This window comes from Heteronotia binoei, chromosome 20, assembly GCF_032191835.1.
Source record: "Heteronotia binoei isolate CCM8104 ecotype False Entrance Well chromosome 20, APGP_CSIRO_Hbin_v1, whole genome shotgun sequence".
Classification (NCBI taxonomy): Eukaryota; Metazoa; Chordata; class Lepidosauria; order Squamata; family Gekkonidae; genus Heteronotia; species Heteronotia binoei.
The window spans coordinates 24,920,129-24,940,031 of record NC_083242.1 but is presented as its reverse complement, the minus strand read 5'-3'; the positions used below and the strand labels follow the sequence as shown (position 1 = coordinate 24,940,031).

The following is a 19,903-nucleotide window of genomic DNA, read 5'->3' as shown; positions in this document are numbered from 1 at the left end:
TCCAGGACTGGTTCTCTGTCAAAGCTACCCAGGTGACGGCTTGGGGAAGCCTATGGAGAAGGTCTCCGATCCACCATTCACTCCCTGCCATGGCAGCATGCTCTGGGAGGTGATTGGCATCCCACCTCCTCCTGGGCCTGCCAAGCTCTGAACCTAGCTGGTGACACCACAGGCTTTGGCTTGGGGCAGCGAAAGACCTTGGACTAGCCCAAGTCCTTTGGGTAGGCAAACTGTTAATGGACGTAGTGAAGAGGCCTACACATTACCAGTCAAATTTCTTCCCCTTGCGTACCTCCTTCCTGGGCCTAAGCTCTTAGGCCATTTCACACACTAGATCTTTAAATGCCATTTGTGAAAGCGCAACCAACTATATCCACCCAGGAGCTCTGTTTTGCTCAGCTTCCCACTGGAGAGGACCCAGAGGTTAAAGGCATATTTGCGCACTGTGGACACAGCCCTTGCTTACTTCTCATGCCCTCCTCCCCTGCAGTTGCTGCTTTCTCTTTTCATTCACGCTCCCCTCCTCCGGGTGGAAAAGATTCATTCTCCTAGCAGCTTCATTCTACAACGTAGTTAACTTTTCCAAGTTGGCAAAAAGAAAAGAAAAGAAAAGAAAAAAGGCTAGAACTCCAGAACAGGACCACTTGAAGAAGCAGAAAACTTTAAAAGGCAGTTTCCTAGAAATGATTTTTTTTACCAATCCAGACATTTTCTGCAAATGGTCCTGCTGGCACCGTAGGAACCAATGAGGTTTTTGAGGCATAAGCTTTTGAGGGTCAAAGCTCCCTTTGTCAGAGCTTCGGTTGGGTTTTTTTTAGTACTGGTGTTTATGCATTTGCATGCGTGGAAATCACGGCAACCCCTAGTGGGGCCAGGATGTTTTTCAGAGAGGTGGCTTGTATTGCCTGCCTCTGCATCCCAGTCCTGGTATTCCTTGGAGGTCTCCCTTCCGAGTACTTGCCAGGGCCAGCCCTGCTTAGCTTCCCAGACTGGCCTTGCCTGGGCTATCCAGGACAGGATACCCAGAAAATCTTGTTGGTCTAATGGTGCAACTGGACTCAAACTTAGCTGTTCAATTGCAAGCCAACTTGGCTACCCTCTGAAATGAGCTCCACGAATGATCTATTACTCTCACGCACCATTGTTCCTCTCCTTCTGTAGCCAGCCGTTTCCTAGGGGCGCTTCAGTGGCTTCAAGGCCAAAACCAAGTTGGGTGTCCTTACCTAGTGATGAAGCAATTGCCAGTGGCATCTCTATCCATGCAGGGCTGGCATGGGCAGCAGAAAGACACAGCCTGACAGCGAACGAGTGAACTGGCATCCAGGAGAGCAGTTATTTTGGCTTCCTTGTTCTCTTGTAGACTGCTATACCGGGGCTAGGACACGTCACTTTAATGCATGAGCAAGGGAAAAGGGGTGGAGTTTGGCTTGGGGAAATCTTCTGCAAATAAGCCAAGGGGGTGTGTGTATGTGTGGCAGTGGAAGATTATGACAGGGAACTGTGCTCTGCCATATGGGCCTGGGTGCTTTGCACACATTAGACAGAAGAGAGATCCTGGCGCTGCTCCTGCATTATGCAAGAAGAGAGGCTCGTGATCTTACAGCTAGTGTTATTGTTTCCACTGGTCAGAGCACATGAAGTGTGCGCACACGAAGGATTGCCAGGAGCGAAGTGTGCAGACTGTGACATCCACCTACAAGTCACCAAGCTGTCTACAGCAGAACAGCAAGATTCAAGTCCAGGAGCACTGGACGTAAGAGATTTCACAGCTATAAGCTTTCCCACAGCCAAGGCTCCCTTTGTCAGATGCTGATGAAGGGATGAGGGGAACTTTGACTCTTGAACGCTTATTCCCTGGAAATCTTGTGGCTCTCGAAAGAAAACAAATCAACCAGTATCGTAAATGCCCCTGTATAAATCCATGGTGCAGTCTCATTTGGAGTACTGTGTGCAATTTTGGTCACCACACCTCAAAAAGGATATTATAGCATTGGAAAAAGTGCAGAAAAGGGCAACTAGAATGATTAAAGGTTTGGAACACTCTCCCTATGAAGAAAGGTTAAAATGCTTGGGGCTCTGTAGCTTGGAGAAACGTCGACTGCGGGGTGACATGGTAGAGGTTTACAAGATTATGCATGGAATGGAGAAAGCAGAGAAAGAAGTCCTTTTCTCCCTTTCTCACAATACAAGAACTCGTGGGCATTCAATGAAATTGCTGAGCAGTCAGGTTAGAATGGATAAAAGGAAGATAAAAATGACAAGAGCAATATATACAGATCAATATGCAAAATTGTGTATAAATGCAGATCTTACTAAAGAACTGAAAGTGAGTAAAGGAACAAGGCAAGGATGTCCGTTATCACCACTGTTGTTTATAATGACCCTGGAAATATTGTTACAACAAATTCAAAAAGATGAAGAAATAGAAGGTTTAAAAATTAGAAGATTCTCTTATAAATACAAAGCTTTTGCAGACGATGTAGTGTTTATACTGGAGAATCCGATTCAAGTGTCACCATTGTTGTTAGCCAAGATAAAAGAGTATGGAGAACTAGCAGGATTGTATATAAACAAAGAGAAATCAAAATTCTTATGTAAAAATATGCAACCAAATAAAATAAAAGAACTACAAGAGGTGACGGGTTGTGAAGTCACATCCAAAGTTAAATACCTTGGAATAGAGATAACAATGAAGAATATTGATTTATTCAAAAATAATTATGAAAAACTGTGGTGCAAAATGGACAAAGATTTGATGAAATGGAACAGGCTTAATTTGTCCTTATTGGGTAGGATAGCTGCAATCAAAATGAATATTTTGCCAAGAATAATGTATTTATTTCAAACCATCCCGATTGTAAAAGATGCAAAACAATTTAACAAATGGCAAAGGAAAATCTCTGACTTTATATGGGCCGGAAAGAAACCAAGAATAAAGATGAAGTTTTTAACAGATGCTAAAGAGAGAGGAGGTTTTCAACTTCCTGATCTAAGATTGTATCATGATGCAGTTTGTTTGACATGGATTAAAGATTGGATAATGCTGTTAGATAAAAAACCTTTATGGTTAGAAGCTCACGGAAATAAATTCGGCTGGCACGCGTATATGTATTATGGGAAGAATAAAATGGATGGTCTTTTCTCTCACCACTATGTTAGAAACACTTTACTAAGTACTTGGATAAAATATAAGAAATATGGGGACGAGAGAAAACCGCTGTGGATAGTGCCAGCAGAAGTAATAAAAATAACAGCTGAATCCGACGATAAAAGAGAAATGTCATATAACCAACTGCTCAAGATTCGAGGAGATAAAATTGAATTAAAATCTTCGGAAGAGCTAGACAATAAATATGATTGGTTTCAAATGCAACAAATTAAAAGCTTGTTGGAAAATGATATAAAATTGGAAGGAATTAGACGAGAACAAACAGAATTGGAAAGGGTCCTGCTTGGTGATAATGAAAAATTGATATCAAAAGTATATAAGTTATTATTGAAATGGTCTACAGAAGAAGAAGTAGTAAAATCTCAAATGGTCAAATGGGCAATCAATGTGAATAGAGAAATACAAATGGATGCATGGGAATACCTTTGGAAGAACTCAATGAAGATATCAACTTGTCAGAGCATAAAAGAAAATTGTTTTAAGATGATGTACAGGTGGTATATGACCCCGAAAAAATTGGCTAAGATGAGCAAGAAAATGTCGGATAGATGTTGGAAGTGTAAAAAACATGAAGGTTCTTTCTTCCATATGTGGTGGACATGTGAAAAAGTGAAAGAGTATTGGAAGATGATACAACAAGAAATCTCCAAAATATTGGGTTACGACTTTAAGAAAATTGCAGAGACATTTTTGCTTGGATTACAATTAGAAAAATATCCAAAGGAAGATAGGACTCTAATTTGGTACCTGCTATCAGCTGCTAGGACATTGTATGCGCAGCTTTGGAAGCAAGAAAAAATACCGGATAAATGGGATTGGACTATGAAAGTTCTATCGTGGAGTGAAATGGATAAATTAACTAGAACATTAAGAGACTATGATTTGGAGATATTTAAAAAAGAGTGGAGGAAGTTTAAAGAATACATAGAGAAAGAGTCGAATGTAAGAAGACATTGGACAATTTTTTAGTAATAATGGGGGGGGGGGGAAACGAAGAAGCAAGAAGGGGGGAAAATATTTATATAACGAATTTTGATTAGTCAGATGTATCTTTAGTATTGAATTAGAATCTATAACCTCGGGGAAGTCTATATTGGAGGGAGGGGGGATTGAAAAGTCATATGGGTTAGTATTGAAGCAACGAAGGGAAATTAAGTTCTGTAACCATATGCTATCAATAAATTGGTTAAAACAAAAGAATGGATAAAAGGAAGCACTTCTTCACCCAAGGGTGATTAACACGTGGAATTCACTGCCACAGGAGGTGGTAGCGGCTACAAGCATAGCCAGCTTCAAGAGGGAATTGGAAAAAATATGGAGCAGAGGTCCATCAGTGGCTATTAGCCACTCTGTGTGTGTGTGTGTGTGTGTGTGTGTGTATGTATATATATGTATATATTTTGGCCACTGTGTGACACAGAGTGTTGGACTGGATAGGCCATTGGCCTGATCCAAGATAGCTTCTCTTATGTTCTTAAGTGCTACTGGACTCAACTCTAGCTCTGAATTTCCCATTGGCATGATTACAGCTCACAAAAATGTGTGTTAAGTGTCATCGACTTGGCTGTGACTTGTGTTGACCCAATGAATTAATGGCCTACAAAATGTCCTATCATAAACTGCTCTGCTCAGGTCTTGCAAACTTAGGGCCGTGGCTTCCTTGAAGAAGTCAATACACCTCACATCGGGTCTTCCTCTTTTCCTGCCACCTTCAGCTTCTCCTAGCGTTGCTGTCTCTTCCAGGGACTCTTGTCTTTTCATACAGTTTGATCAAAGTACAACAGCCTCAAGTTTAGCCATTTTAGCTTCTAGGGGGAGTTCGGGCTCAATTTAATTCAGAACCCACTCATATGTCTTTTTGGCGGTCCACGGGATCCATAAAATACTCTTTTGACACCACAAAAGGCTGCCTAGGAAATTTAGCTCTACATTCCTGGATTACATTTCCTAGATTTGCATTTTCCACGTAGGGAATGCTAGCAGCCTTCTTAGATGAAAAGTATGGGAATAACCCACACACTGACCACAACTGCTTATGTGGAAGAGATGAAGCAGAAGATCCGGTAACTTGTTTATTTCACTCCCCAGCTACATGGAGGATCAAGAATGACAACAAAAAGTTGGTTTGTAGTCAAAATCACAAAGTTTTAGAAAGGCTCAGAAAATGTGTTTCCGTCTTACGGATACAGGTGTGTAGGCCCTGAGCCTGCTTTGGTGGGATAGGTGGAGTGGTGGTAGTAGTAGTAGTAGTAAATTATCAGGCACAGGTTTGTAAAAGTTATAGAGAATTCTGGAGGAACGAGGAGGGAGACAGTCACTCCTCTAATGAATGAAGGGATCTTTAGTCCTCTCAAGTGGTCTTTGCCTCTGTTTGCATTCTTCTGCCTCCGGAAGACAGGTTGGGGACTTGTGACCGATGAAACAGAACTCCGACTAAAAGACTGCTGAAACAGATGTGCCAACCAGAACATTTTTTTTTGTTTGAGCCCAGAGAAGGAAACCCAATCCAAAAAGGTCAGCCTTGGAAGTGAGCAACCATGAAAACTGAAGTTCCTTTCCTGCGGTGTTCTTCAACCACACACTGTTCTTCATTTGACCTAAAGAGGAAAAGCATCAGCAAATACAAAAGAAAACACACAGGCAAGGAAGATGTTAAACAAAAAAATCAATACATTCTACTCGGTCCGCAACTGAGTCTCAAAACCTGTTCATCTAGTTATGTTATTTTAGCTGCGTAGCCCTCTTCGTAACCAACTTTCCTTGACACAGGAAAAGTAATTTTTTCTCACTGTCAGGAACAAGGTCCTGACAAGGTTGTTTGTTCTGGTTAAGTGCTCTATACTCATTCCGATAGGTTTGGAGTATCCTAGTATTATTGCCATTACTTATTATGCACCAATTGTTTTATATTTAGCCAAATAACTGAATATATGAACACGTGGTGAAAGTTATCTATAAGTTTTTACTTGGAACTAACCACCATGTATTTTAATAAGTTTATTTTGTAATATTGAACATTTTAAAGCACTAACCTAACATTAGTAGAAACAGCATATATGGGAGTGAGCCTGCTCAAACATGAAAACATCTGGGAGAGCTTTTATCTCATCTCCAGCGAAATGGAGACACGAAGAAGATGATATTGGATTTATATCCCGCTCTCCACTCCGAAGAGTCTCAGAGCGGCTCACAATCTCCTTTCCCTTCCTCCCCCACAACAGACACCCTGTGAGGTGGGTGGGGCTGGAGAGGGCTCTCACAGCAGCTGCCCTTTCAAGGACAGAGTCTCAGAGCGGCCTACAATCTCCTTTCCCTTCCTCCCCTACAACAGACACCCTGTGGGGCTGAGAGGGCTCTCACAGCAGCCGCCCTTTCAAGGACAACCTCTGCCAGAGCTATGGCTGACCCAAGGCCATTCCAGCAGGTGCAAGTGGAGGAGTGGGGAATCAAACCCGGTTCTCCCAGATAAGAGTCTGCACACTTAACCACTACACCAAACTGGCTCTCCAAGATGTGTCTACCTTGGAATGCGTGGCCTTGGCCTGGGAAAACATCACAGCCTGGGAACCCAATCTGAATGACTTCTGGCAGGAGGTCTGAGGGAGAGAATGTGTGTCAGCTATCTGGTATCTATAGAAGACTTTTAGGTTTCATTTATTTCTGGCAAGACCTCAGTCTTGCTAACATGCTACACGGCTGTAATAAGCGTTTGGTTTGCTGATTCACTGCAAATAAACTTTTTCTGCTTCTGCATGAGAAGTCTACCTGAGTGACACCTGAGCAAAACCTTACACTCACCTTTGCTACACTAACCCACCTGCGAAACAAAAGTGCTCAGGATGCGACAAGCTGATCGCCACAACTGTACTGGTACCTTCTTGCAAAACTGGCCGTTATAACCAACAGTGCTGGCAGTGAGTCCTTAAGAGCTGGCAACAGAATTAAAGGAGGAAGATACTGGATTTATAAATATATAGCTTTAATTTATTTTGAATATTAAATAAGGTTGTTTTTTTTAAATTACAAGCAGTCTTGAATCACACTATGTATGATCAATGTACAGTAGAAATATTACATTTTTTTTTTAATTTACAATTTTAAAGACAATTTGACCTGAAATTTTCTTCTAGCTATAATATTGCCATAAACCTCATACCTGTATTAAATTCCAATAGGAAAACCTCTCTGTTGTGGTTGTTACATAAAAGCATACATTTGAACATTTCCACAGCTTAAGTCACCTCACCTAAACCCGTAAGAAACTACATCTAAAATCATTGCCTAAAAAAGTTCAGGACCTGCCCTACAACTCTACATACCATTGCAAGCTCTTTGTTCTCCGTTGTGTAATCTGTGTTTAATATTTATCACTCTGTGTGCAATCTGGGAAGAGAGACAGACTGGCCCTCCACACAAGGTCTCAATGCCACTGAAAAGCTGAGCAAAGATTTCAAGAGGCCTGAAGCAAAAAGAATTAACCGCATGGGGACAACTATGCTTCCAAACATAACCACGGCAGGAAAGAAAACACAAACCAAGTGCATCACGTCCACATGTGTTGGCGAGCGACGGCACAGGCTGGTCCAGAAGATGCCATTGATACAGGGTCTGAGTTCCTTGCAGCATAACAGCACTACCTTTGGCAATTTGAATGCACTTGATGTCATCCCTTTCCATAGTCTTCATGGGGAAGGGGATGGGAAGAGGGCAACGTGCCCCCATAAGAAGCAGTACTATCACATAAAAAGTCCAGAAAGTGTATATATAAAAAGGAAGACTCAAGCTGTGAATGGTCTGATAAGTGCATTGCCCAGGAAAGGAAACAACAAGTACAAAGGCAGCTAGTTGGACAGGCCAAAGCAACCAAGAAGCAAAATGAATGGCTTTATACAATACAGGGACTGCCTATAGGGCACCTGGCTAATTAAGTAATGGGTGGATTCTCAGAAATATGGCTTGCTATACAACAGCGTTCCAAGTGACAATGGCCACCAGCTGCTCAGCTATGTACAATTTTACACATTCATACAGATAATACATGGATATAAAAGGGTATATGATACAATCCTATATATAAACCGGAACATAAACCATTTTACATATTTCATTACAATTTTTTTTTGTTTGTTTTATGTAGAATACTTCAAGTACTGGGAGTGGACGGGGGAGTGGTCAGCAGAGAGTCATTTTTTTGTCTGTTTTTAAAGGAAATGCAAAAATGCACCAGTTTCAAAAACAACACACGACAAGAGTACCATACGACTTCGGAAGTTCAGCTCTCGATCCGCCTTCAGCGTTTGCCAAAGTTCAGTCACCGAGGGGTTGGCAGACCCGCTTTGTTTCCAGATGTGCACTTTTTAAAAAATACCAGGCTGCTGCCCCTCCCCCAGAAGTCCTTGCAAACACATTCAGCTGCCTAGTCTCTCTCTCCATCTTCACTGCTTCCTGTGGAAAAGAAACAAAACCATCAGACAGCAAATAAGCTTGGATGTTTTACCTCCCAAAGGACCCCTTGAGACTATAAAGATTTTTCTTTGGCTCTACTTTCCAGGAAAGTTTTTCGATGTATTCTTCCACAGAAATGAGGAACCAGTCCAGAAACTAGAGCTGCTTTGGTGGTGGTAGTGCAACTCCTGCTGACCCTCTCTAGCTGCATTCAGACACCACAGTAAACCACGGTGCAACCAAACCCCAATGTCAGTCGCGACGGCTGAGAGAAGACAACCCAACAAATCAGAATCCCAAATTAGGGCTTGTTAGCCTGAATCCCCAAACCCCAGTTTGTTGAGCAGCACTGGGGTCATGCAGTCAAACAGCCACAGAAAAGATGGCACTGATCAGATTTCCCCCCTGCTGAAAGCAAACCAGGATTTCTCACTTCGAGCGCAATCCTAAACATAGTTATGCTCCAGCAAGTCCACTGAAGTCAACAGGATTAAAAGGGTGTAACTGGATCAATCTGCTAGACTAATCACAATTTGCTGCATAGCCAGTTTATTTAATAAACTACCTCATGATGTCTACATTGCACTACAAGTGGTTTCCAAAGGGTTGGACCCCTGGACTTGTTTTCCTCCCTCAAAAAAGATCCTAAAGCACAGTAACAATTCCTTTCTATGCTGAAATCCACCCCCAAGGGACACACCTGTAAGTCTCCCAGGCACAACTGTCCCAATCGCACACTTCAATGTCACCGTTTGGGGTATGGAGAAAGCTGTGCCTTATCTGAAACTCTGGCCTTTATTAATAAAAAAAGCCAAGCAAAGAGTATTATCAGACTTCTAGTGCAAATGCAAACAACAACGCTTAGCTGAATTCCAAAAATGAACTCCTGTACCAACACACCCAGGACCAGGGTCACCGCAGCTGCTCAAAACAGATCTATGTTCTAATTCTACCATAAACACACAAACAGGCCACTGATGAACTTGCTTACTTGGCATGCTTTGCATTCCAAAGGGTCTGAGAATTCTTTCTGACAAAGAAAAGCAGCTCAAAAAGATCAGGTTGTGTGTAACAGGGCGGACCCATCAAAGCTCAACAGAGAAAGCTGTATCTTATCTGCAACTCTGGCCTTTACTAATACAGCCTCCTCTGACCGGCTGCAGCTCTCTGGCGACCAGGCGTCCAAAGAGGGAGGGTGGCAGCAGCCCGGCCCACAAGTAACCGCAGGTGCCCCTGCCCTCCCCCAAGGAGACCCCATAGGTCCAAGAGGGGCAGGGCGGGCACCCAGCTTCCTACGCTGGACCCCCTGGCCTGCCCCTTCCACCCCTCTTGTAAAGAAGCAGTGGCTGCCCTCCCTCTCCACTCTCCCTGCGGCACTGCAAATGGGGCTCGGGGTAAGTCCGGATCTCGGCTTCTGGCAGCATGACCCCGGGAAGCAAAGATCTGTGTGGCTCCCGTTCCGCAGTCCTTAACATTCTATCCTCCACCCCCCTCCAACCTTAATTGGGCCAACTCTGTCGGAAAGCAGCAGTGCAGTTGCAAGAGGAACCTGGGGTAGTAATTCTCCCTTCACCTGTACATAATTTTAACATTTTTCCAGCAATCCCGATGCAAGGGACAACCTAGTGCTTGAAGGGAAAAAAACACTTGCCTCCCTGTTCAATATCGGAATCCGTAAGGTGCGTGAGAGAAAAGCTGGCAATGTTTGCCGGTGAGACGGTGAATCTAGAGTAAGGTAGTGAACGTGGCCAGACTTGCTCAGGGCTTCGAGGCAGCGGCGGAGGGGAGAAGTACTTTGACGTCTGAAGGGAAGAAGTGGAACTGATGAGAGTGTTTGCTGCCTTGGATATGAAAGAGGGTTCTGGAGAAGAGAAGTCGTCGTCCCATTCAAAGCCTCCACCTAAAAGACATATGAGAAAAAACTGAGGAAGAGAAAACAAAGAAGTAGAGGCCAGAACTTCCATGGAACTGACTCCCAGTGATGCTCAGCAGAGGCAGCTGTATCTTCCCTGCAGTCACCATCATAGGTCTTAAGTGCAAGGCATGGCTTCCTCCTGAGAAAGAGCAACAGGCATAGCTAGCCTGCACAACTGAGTGCTGTGTGCACAAACTTTTAAGACACAAAATCTGGCTACCGCACACAACTCAACAGGTTAAATTCCGTCGTTCGCACTTCATGAAAGTAGATTTTGGAATGCTTCCAGAGCCATATGGGCCAGACAAATGAGCAACTGGGAATGGATGGGATGGAGACTAGGTCTAAAAGTTGTTCATACCAGAACAGAAAACTTGCTTTTATACCAGGCGTTTAGATGAAAACCAATGCGGAGACATCCCCGCTTTGCTTAAGCCTTGCAGGTCATCATGTTTTCCTGTCTTTCTCACCAAGTAAGGAGAGAATGCCTGAAGGTTTCCAAATGTCTGTCCCTGCAGATGTGCTTCAAACTATGACATTCCTTCTTCAGAGAGACTGGTCTTTCCTCGTCAAGCGTCACCTTCTGCCAGCAGGTAAAGACTTCTGAACTCTTTCATCTGATGAATCCTAACTGACACTACATATGCAATTGTTTATTTTTATCCCACTCTTCTCCCCAGTTGGGACTCGAAGCGGCTTAGAACACAATTCTTATCCATTCTCTCATAACAATCCTGTGAGGTAGGGCCAGGGGGAGAGTCTATAACAGAGCAACTATGACAGGAGTGGGGATTCAAACTCAGGTCTCCTAATAGCCTTAAGTTCGACATTCTATCCATTGCCCCACACCAGCTCTCATTCATCGTTTTTAAAAAGCTGACTTTAATGTCTTTTTAATGGTTTGCCACTTCAAGAGCAGAAAGGCAGCGTACAAATGCTTTAAATAAAAATGCGCTGCATTCGTACAGGAACTTAAAGCGCTATCGAGTTGTTGGTGGCTTGTTGGTTTCCACTGCAGCTCCCTGCTTAAGTGTCAAGCTATTTTCTTCTTTAAATACCAGCATTAACACTGAAAAGAAAGGTCTATTTTCCTGCAAGGCCAGAGGGAGGGAGGAAGGTGGTGCAGTCCAACACCTGCCCTTTGTGCCTGGAGTGAGAACACACAAGAAGCCCCATTCCATGAGCACTTTTCTGGTAGCAACATTTTTAACCTCTCCCCCCACAACCCCCCCCAGTGTTTTGTAGAAGTACCTTCTTCATCAGTTGAGCTTTCCGAATTAGTAAATTTATTCAAGTAACCAAGACCCAAAGCTGGAGGAGGAGCTTCGCTGGAGCCCGAATGGTTGGATTCAGCAGCCCGGTTCCCGAGTTCTTTGGTTGGTGTTTCCTTGAAAATCCAGAAGAACTTCAATCAATCACTTCTGTTATTGCGGACCTGCAATGGCCCCTGCACCTCATGCTTTGGGGGATCTAATTCTGGTGGGTAGCCATGTTGCTCTGAAGCAACAGAACAAAGTTTTGAGTTCAGTGGCACCTTTAAGGCTAATGAAGTTTAATTCTGGGTACAAGCTTCTTCCAAGTGTGCACCCTTACACTTAAGGGTGCCACTGGACTCCAACTTTGTTCTTTTGGGGGACCAGATCACAGATCTCATATCACTCGGCCGTTTTATTAACATGAGGCACAATCTCTGCACTTGTGGGAGGGCCACCTTTGTTCTGTTTCAATGGAACACATCAGGTGACATCTGACCTAGAATCATAGAGTTGGAAGGTACCTCCAGGGTCATCTAGTCCAGCCCCCTGCACAATGCAGGAAACTCACAAACACCTCCCCCTAAATTCACAGGAAAAGAAAAAGAGTCCCGTGGTGCAGAGTGGTAAAGTTGCAGTATTGCAATCAGAGCCCTATGCTCACAACCTGAGTTTGAACCCAGTGGAAGTTGGTTCAGGTAGCCGGCTCCAGGTTGACTCAGCCTTCCATCCTTCTGAGATCGGTAAAATGAGTACTTGCTGGGGGGGGGAGTGTAGATGACTGGGGAAGGCAATGGCAAACCACCCTGTAAAAAGTCTGCCGTGAAAACGTTGTGAAAGCAACATCACCCCAGAGTCAAAAACGACTGGTGCTTGCACAGGGGACTACCTTTACCTTTTTACCTTTAAATTCACAGGATCTTCATTGCTGTCAGATGGCCATCTAGCCTCTGTTTAAAAACCTCCAAGGAAAGAGACCCCACCACCTCCTGAGGAAGCCTGTTCCACTAAGGAACCGCTCTGTCACAGGACGTTCTTCCTAATGTTGAGCCAGAAACTCTTTTGATTTAATTTCAACCCACTGGTTCTGGTCCTACTTTCTTGGGCCACAGAAAACAATTCCACACCATCCACTATATAGCAGTCCTTCAGGTACTTGAAGATGGTGATCATATCACCTCTCAGTCATCTCCTCTCCAGGCTAAACATGCCCAGCTCCTTCAACCTTTCTTCATAGGACTTGGTCTCCAGATCCCTCACCATTTTCATAGCCCTCCGCTTCGTCACCCTCTGGACCCCTTCCAGCTTGTCTATATACTTCTTAAAATGTGGTGCCCAAAATCGAACCCAGTACTCCAGATGAGGTCTTACCACAATAGAGTACAGCAATACCATCACTTCACATGATCTGGACACTATACTTCTATTGATACAGCCCAAAATTGCATTTGCCTTTTTAGTCACCACATCACACTGTTGGCTCATGTTCAGTGTATGGTCCACTAATACCGCTAGATTGTTTTTGCACATACTACTGCTAAGACAAGTCTCCCCATCCTATAGCCATGCATTGGATTTTTCCTGCCTAAATGCAGAACTTTACATATATACCTGTTAAAATTCATTTTATTGGTTTTAGCCCAGTTTTCCAGCCTGTCAAGGTCATCCTGTATCTTGTTTCTGTCTTCTACTGTATTTGCAACCCCTCCCAATTTAGTATCACCAGCAAATTTAATAAGCATTCCCTCTATTCCTTCATCCAAATCATTTATAAAGATGCTGAACAAAACAGGTCCCAGGACAGATCCTTGAGGCACTCCACTTGTCACTCCTCTCCAAGAGGATGAGAAACCATTCACAAGCACACTTTGGGTGCGATCTGTCAACCAGTTACAGATGCAACTAATGGTAACAGGATCCAAACCACATTTTACCAATTTGTCAACAAGGATAGTATGTGAATCTTATAAAAAGCCTTACTGAAATCAAGATAAACGATGTCTACAGCATCCCCCTGATCCAGCAAGGTAGTCACTTTCTCAAAAAAAGAGATCAGATTAGTCTGACATGACTCGTTCTTGAGAAAACCATGCTGGCTCTTAGTAATCACATCCATTCTTTCTAAATGTTCCAGGACCGACTGTTTGATTATTTGTTCTAAAACTTTTCCAGGTATAGACGTCAAGCTGATGGGTCGGTACCCAGATCCTCCATTTTCCCCTTCTTGAAGATGGGGTCAACATTCGCCCACCTCCAATCTTCCGGCATCTCTCGTGTTCTCCAAGAATTCTCAAAAATAATAGCCAGAGGCTCAGAAATTACATCCGCAAGCTCTTTTAGAACCCTTGGATGCAATTCATCTGGCCCTGAGGACTTAGGTTTCATTTAAAGAAACTAGGTGTTTATGTACTACCCCTACGCTGATCCTAGGTTGAAACTTCATACCCTTCTTATATGTTCTGTTTTTGCCATGTTGAGCACCGTTTCCCTCAGAAGAGAAAACTGAGGAAAAGCAGGAATTGAGCAGTTCTGCCCTCTCTTCATTACCTGTTACAATTTCACTTTCCTGCTCTTGCATTGGGCCTACCATGTCCTTGCTCTTTTTCTTACTTTGAACATAAGAAAAGAACCTTTTTTGTTGTTTTTAGCATCTTTGGCCAGCCTAAGCTCATACTGAGCTTTAGCTTTCCTAACTTTTTCTCTACAAGCACTGATTTGTTTATATTCATCCTTGGTTATAAGGCCCTCCTTCCAATCCCTAAAGGAGTCTTTTTTATTTCTCAAGTCTTTAGACAGCTGTTTATGGAGCCACCTCAGCTTCTTTAGGTTTCCTACATATACTGCTATGCCTCCGTCCTTTCTCATTTGTCTGTCCCTTTTAAATAAGTTGTACCCCTGTATCCTAATATTCCAGTTGTGAGTGTCATCCCACCAAGTTTCAGTAGGGCCTATTTATGTCATAGTCTCCTTCCTGTATTAAGACTTCCAGTTCCTCCTGTTTGTTTCTCATACTCTATGCATTAGTATTCATTTCACTTTGTGGTTCATTGCTTTGCCTGAATCAGTGGTTCATTTCATTTCATTTCATGTTTTTTTTTTTAAAAAAAAAAGTTCTGAATGAATTGTGGTTCATTGGTTCGTTCGGTTTGGGAGGGCTAGAAAGCATTGGTGCGCTGCAATGTGCCCGGAGTGATGATGTCACCCAGAAGTGACATCATGACAGGCATGTTTGTCGGGGCCTGGCACGATAAATGTCACTTCTGGGTGATGTCATCACGCCGGGCACACCGCCCTGGCAAACATGCCTGGCACAATAACATCACTTCCAGGTGATGTCATCATACTGGGCACGTTGCGGTGCGCAACAAGGATTCTCTTCGACAACGACAAACCACCCAAAAAACAAGCTGCTTCATTTTGTGAGTTGTGCAAAGCACGAGCACCCAAACAAATTTGGAACGAACCACAAATCAGCTATTTTAGGCACAAGTTGTAATTCGCTCCCATCCCTACCTGGGACCTTCTGCTTGCCAAACAGATGCTCCATCACAGAGCCACATCCAAGAACTAAGTAGGATCAACCTTGCTTAACTTCCAAGATCTGATAAGACTGTGCTAGCCTGGCGATCCAGGTCAGGGCAAGAGATTAAGAACATAAGAGAAGCCATGTTGGATCAGGCCAATGGCCCATCCAGTCCAACATTGTGTGTCACAGTGGCCCAAAAAAAAATTATATATATACACACACACACACACATATATATATATATATATATATATATATATATACACACTGTGGCCAATAGCCACTGATGGACCTCTGCTCCATATTTTTATCTAACCCCCTCCTGAAGCTGGCTATGCTTGTAGCCGCCACCACCTCCTGTGGCAGTGAATTCCACATGTTAATCACCCTTTGGGTGAAGAAGTACTTCCTTTTATCTGTTTTAACCTGACTGCTCAGCAATTTCATTGAATGCCCACAAGTTCTTGTATTGTGAGAAAGGGAGAAAAGGACTTCTTTCTCTACTTTCTCCATCCCATGCATTATCTTGTAAACCTCTATCATATCACCCCGTAGTCAACATTTCTCCAAGCTAAAGAGCCCCAAGCGTTTTAACCTTTATTAGGGTTTGTAGAATCTTTCGGGCTCAAGTGCCGTGTTCTACTGGAGAAAGTTTTCCTTCCAGATGAACATGGCACTTGAGCCCGAAAGATTCTACAAACCCTAATGATGTTACCAGCCGTGAAAACCTGAAATCTTTGTTTTAACCTTTCTTCATAGGAAAAGTGATCCAACCCTTTAATCATTCTAGTTATCCTTTTCTGGACTTTTTTCCGATGCTATAATATCCTTTTTGAGGTGCGGTGACCAAAATTGCACACAGTATTCCAAATGAGACCGCACCATCAATTTATACAGGGGCATTATGATACTGGCTGATTTGTTTTCAATTCCCTTCCTAATAATTCCCAGCATGGGGTTGGCCTTTTTTATTGTAATCACACACACTGTCTTGACATTTTCAGTGAGTTATCTACCACGACCCCAAGATCTCTCTCTTGTTCAGTCTCTGCCATTTCACACCCCATCAACTTGAATTTGTAGCTGGGTTTCTTGGCCCCAATGTGCATTACTTTGCACTTGGCCACACTGAACCTCATCTGCCACGTTGATGCCCACTCACCCAGCCTCAACAGATCCCTTTGGAGTACCTCACAATCCTCTCTGGTTCTCACCACCGTGAACAATTTAGTGTCATCTGCAAACTTAACCACTTCACTGCTCACTCCCAACTCCAAATCATTTATGAACAAGTTAAAGAGCATGGGGTGCAGTACTGAGCCCTGTGGCACCCCACTGCTTACCGTCCTCCACTGCGAAGACTGCCCATTTATATTCACTCTCTGCTTCCTAAATTAGCCAGTTTTTGATCCACAAGAGCACCTGTCCTTTTACTCCTTGACTCTCGAGCTTTCTAAGGAGCCTTTGATGAGGAACTTTATCAAAAGTTTTCTGGAAGTCAAGGCAAACAACATCTATTGGGTCTCCTTTGTCCACATGTTTGTTCACCCTGTTTGTAACAGGTTAGTGAGGCAAGATCTTCCCTTACATAACCCATGCTGAGTCTTCCTCAATAGCCCATGTTCATCAATGTGCCTACTCATTCTATCCTTGATAATGGTTTCTACCAACTTTCCCGGTATTGAAGTCAGACTGACTGGCCTGTAATTTCCCAGATCTCCTCTGGAACCCTTTGAAAAGATTGGGGTGACATTTGCTACTTTCCAGTCCTCAGGAACGGAGGCAGATTTCAATGAAAGATTACATATTTTTGCCAGGAGATCCACAAGTTCAACTTTGAGTTCTTTCAGAATTCTTGGATGTATGCCATCTGGACCTGGTGACTTATTAGTTTTTAATTTGTCTATCAGTTGTAGGACCTCCTCTCTTGTCACCTCAATCTGACTCAGGTCTTTCAACACCCCTTCCAAAATTAGTGGATTGCCATTGCCTGCCTCTGTGTAGCATCCCAGGACTTTCTTGGCGGTCTCCATTCAAGTATTAACCAGGACTGATCCTGCTGAGATTCCAAGAGCTGATGAGATGGGGATTATCTGGGCCATCCAGATCAGGACTCTGCCTTTTCTACCACTAGCTGTCATCTCCATTTCTTCACACCATGCTTCATCCTTTCCCTCCTTTATTAAAATACAAGCTTGAAAACTACACCAGCTAAAAATATAAATCAAATAAAATGACAACAGTAAAGCAACCTTCTGGAAACTCACAGAATCTGATCATTTGACACCAGTAACTAAATGTAACAATTTCAAGAATATTCCTAGAAAGAAAAATTATTTCAACCACAATTAGGATTCTCCTCCTAAAATTCAAAGTTTCTATGCTCATGGAAAGCATACCAAAACAAACAAGCAAGCTAAAAACCTCCGCCGTTCTGCTGTACTCAAGCATGCAATTCCAAAGACATAAGGACACACATAAGGGAGATGGCTCCCACTGCAGACTCCCACCCCACTCTGTGCACTGTGCAAATTCTGAAGGTCCACCAACTGCCAGGAACAAAATTTGGAGGAAGGGCTCAGGGAGGTGCAACAGCCAGAAGGGAAATTACCTTCTCATGAAAATGTCAGAGCCTTTACGTCTTTAGAAATGTCTACACACTTTTAGTGCAAGAAGCGGAATTAATAAATAGAGTCTTGGGGGTCACCACCCTTCCCTTATTTGGGCTATTTCCCAGTACTTCAGACAACACCCAGAACATTCCAGATGTTCTTAATCATTCTGCAGCCCTCTCACAGTTCATTTCTACGTCTTTGCAGAAAACCCTAAATTTGCCATGCTGGTCTCTCTTCCCACATGGTATTTCCTTTTGTATGCTTAGGTTAGAATATAATTAAATAAAACAGATAAGACTATTCTAGATAAAGCACCTTCGGCCCTAGTCTGTAGGCTTTATTAATGGTAGTAATAGATATACCATCAATTTTCACAGACTTTTCAAGCCAGTCTAGCATAAGTTTAGTCATTGTTTTGCCATCCTCCACACCTTCCCTATCCCTCTTATCTTCAAATTCCGCTCTCTCCAACAATTCTCCAAAGATATTAGCTTCTCAGTTGCCATTGATTCAAAGCTTTGCAAAGCCCTAATCTCATCCTGAGCTTCATGTAACATCTCCGTGGCATTTTCTGCAACCTTAGAGGTTTCTTTGAGCTCAGCCGTGAGGGAATCTAGTTTGGAATTTACCGGCTGGAGCAAGTTAGTCATCGAGTTTGTAAAGTACATACAAAGATCTTCCTTAAAGGTGGCTAGATCTTTCTTAGTGAGAGGGGCATCCTCATTCTCTGTATTAGAGTCATTTCGGGGCGGACTGGTAACGGGCGCCATTTTAGCTATCTGAGGAGAGCCCCGTTCAACTGAAGAGACGATGTTAGTTGAAGGAGAAAAAAGTTTTTTACCGATTTTGCTGATTTGTTTGCAGAACTAGGGGTCTTCCACAAGCTTTTTCTCATGTTTTGCAAGAATTTAGGCCATCCATAACGATTTCTTTAACAACAAGGAGGAAAAGAGGTCGGAGCTCTCTTAAAATGCACCCACCGTGTTGAAGCGACACTCCACCCCCTTAATACCTATTTATACAGAGCTGTGCCCACCTGTACCATTTTCCTGAAGGGTGACAGAGCTTTGTTTACAGGAGATTATAACAATTACCCCCAAAATAGCAAAGCCACAACTGATCTGAACAGATCAACTGAATGACTATCTCTGCCACAACTGCAGCAAAGGGCTTATGCTCCGCATGGGATGGAAATTAAGAACTCCAGTCATACATCCAATTGGCCCTAGAAAACTGATAAGGTTGCCAGGTCCTTTCTGGCAACTGGTGAGGGGTGCTTATAGCAGAGCAACAACAACAACAAAATTTTATTTGTATCCCGCCCTCCCCGCCGGAGCAGGCTCAGGGCGGCTAACAACATCATTCAGGTTTCAGTTATACGAAGGTGAATAAAATTACATTTAAGCATTATAAACATTTCAGTTAAAATTCTGGTTAAGTTTAAAAATTAGGTTAAAATTAAATTGATAAAGTGCTAATGCTATGTTGGTTTTATGTTTTTTATGATGGCGGTTTTCATTAGCAGTTTCCTTATTCATCAACGAAAGCCAGTCGGAAGAGAAAGGTCTTGCAGGCCCTGCGGAATTGTTCTAGATCCCGCAGGGCCCGCATTTCCTCTGGAAGTTGGTTCCATAGGCTCGGGGCTATAGAGGAGAAGGCCCGGTTACGGGTGCTTTGCAGCTTCACCTCTCTCGGTCCAGGGGTAGTCAACAAGTTTTTTCCGGCTGACCTCAGTGCTCTCTGGGGCTCATATGGGGAGAGATGGTCCCTAAGGTAGACAGGTCCTCGACCATATAGGGCTTTAAAGGTAATGACCTAGGAGAGACCTAGGCTGGTGCTGCAACCATGTCATCAACAATGTTACTTCTGGTGTGCACTTGAAGTGACATCATCCCATTGATGCAGGATATTTTGGTATTTCAGCAAAAATTCTGTGGTAGATGCCTTTCTAACACAGTGTTTGTCCAAAAAACTGAGTGT

General features: G+C 43.2%; 1 protein-coding gene across 1 annotated transcript in view; it reads right to left on the bottom strand.

The window, feature by feature from the left end:
• Positions 1–8,571: 8,571 nt before the first annotated feature.
• LMTK2 (lemur tyrosine kinase 2) overlaps positions 8,572–19,903 on the bottom strand; it is an 82,787-nt gene continuing 71,455 nt past the window's right edge. The window contains exons 12-14 of the mRNA XM_060260534.1: positions 11,781–11,916; positions 10,262–10,514; positions 8,572–8,610 (exon numbers count right to left, since the gene is read on the bottom strand). Of these exons, the coding sequence (XP_060116517.1) occupies positions 8,586–8,610; positions 10,262–10,514; positions 11,781–11,916 (414 nt within the window). The 3' untranslated portion in view covers positions 8,572–8,585. The remainder of the gene's footprint in view (positions 8,611–10,261; positions 10,515–11,780; positions 11,917–19,903) is intronic.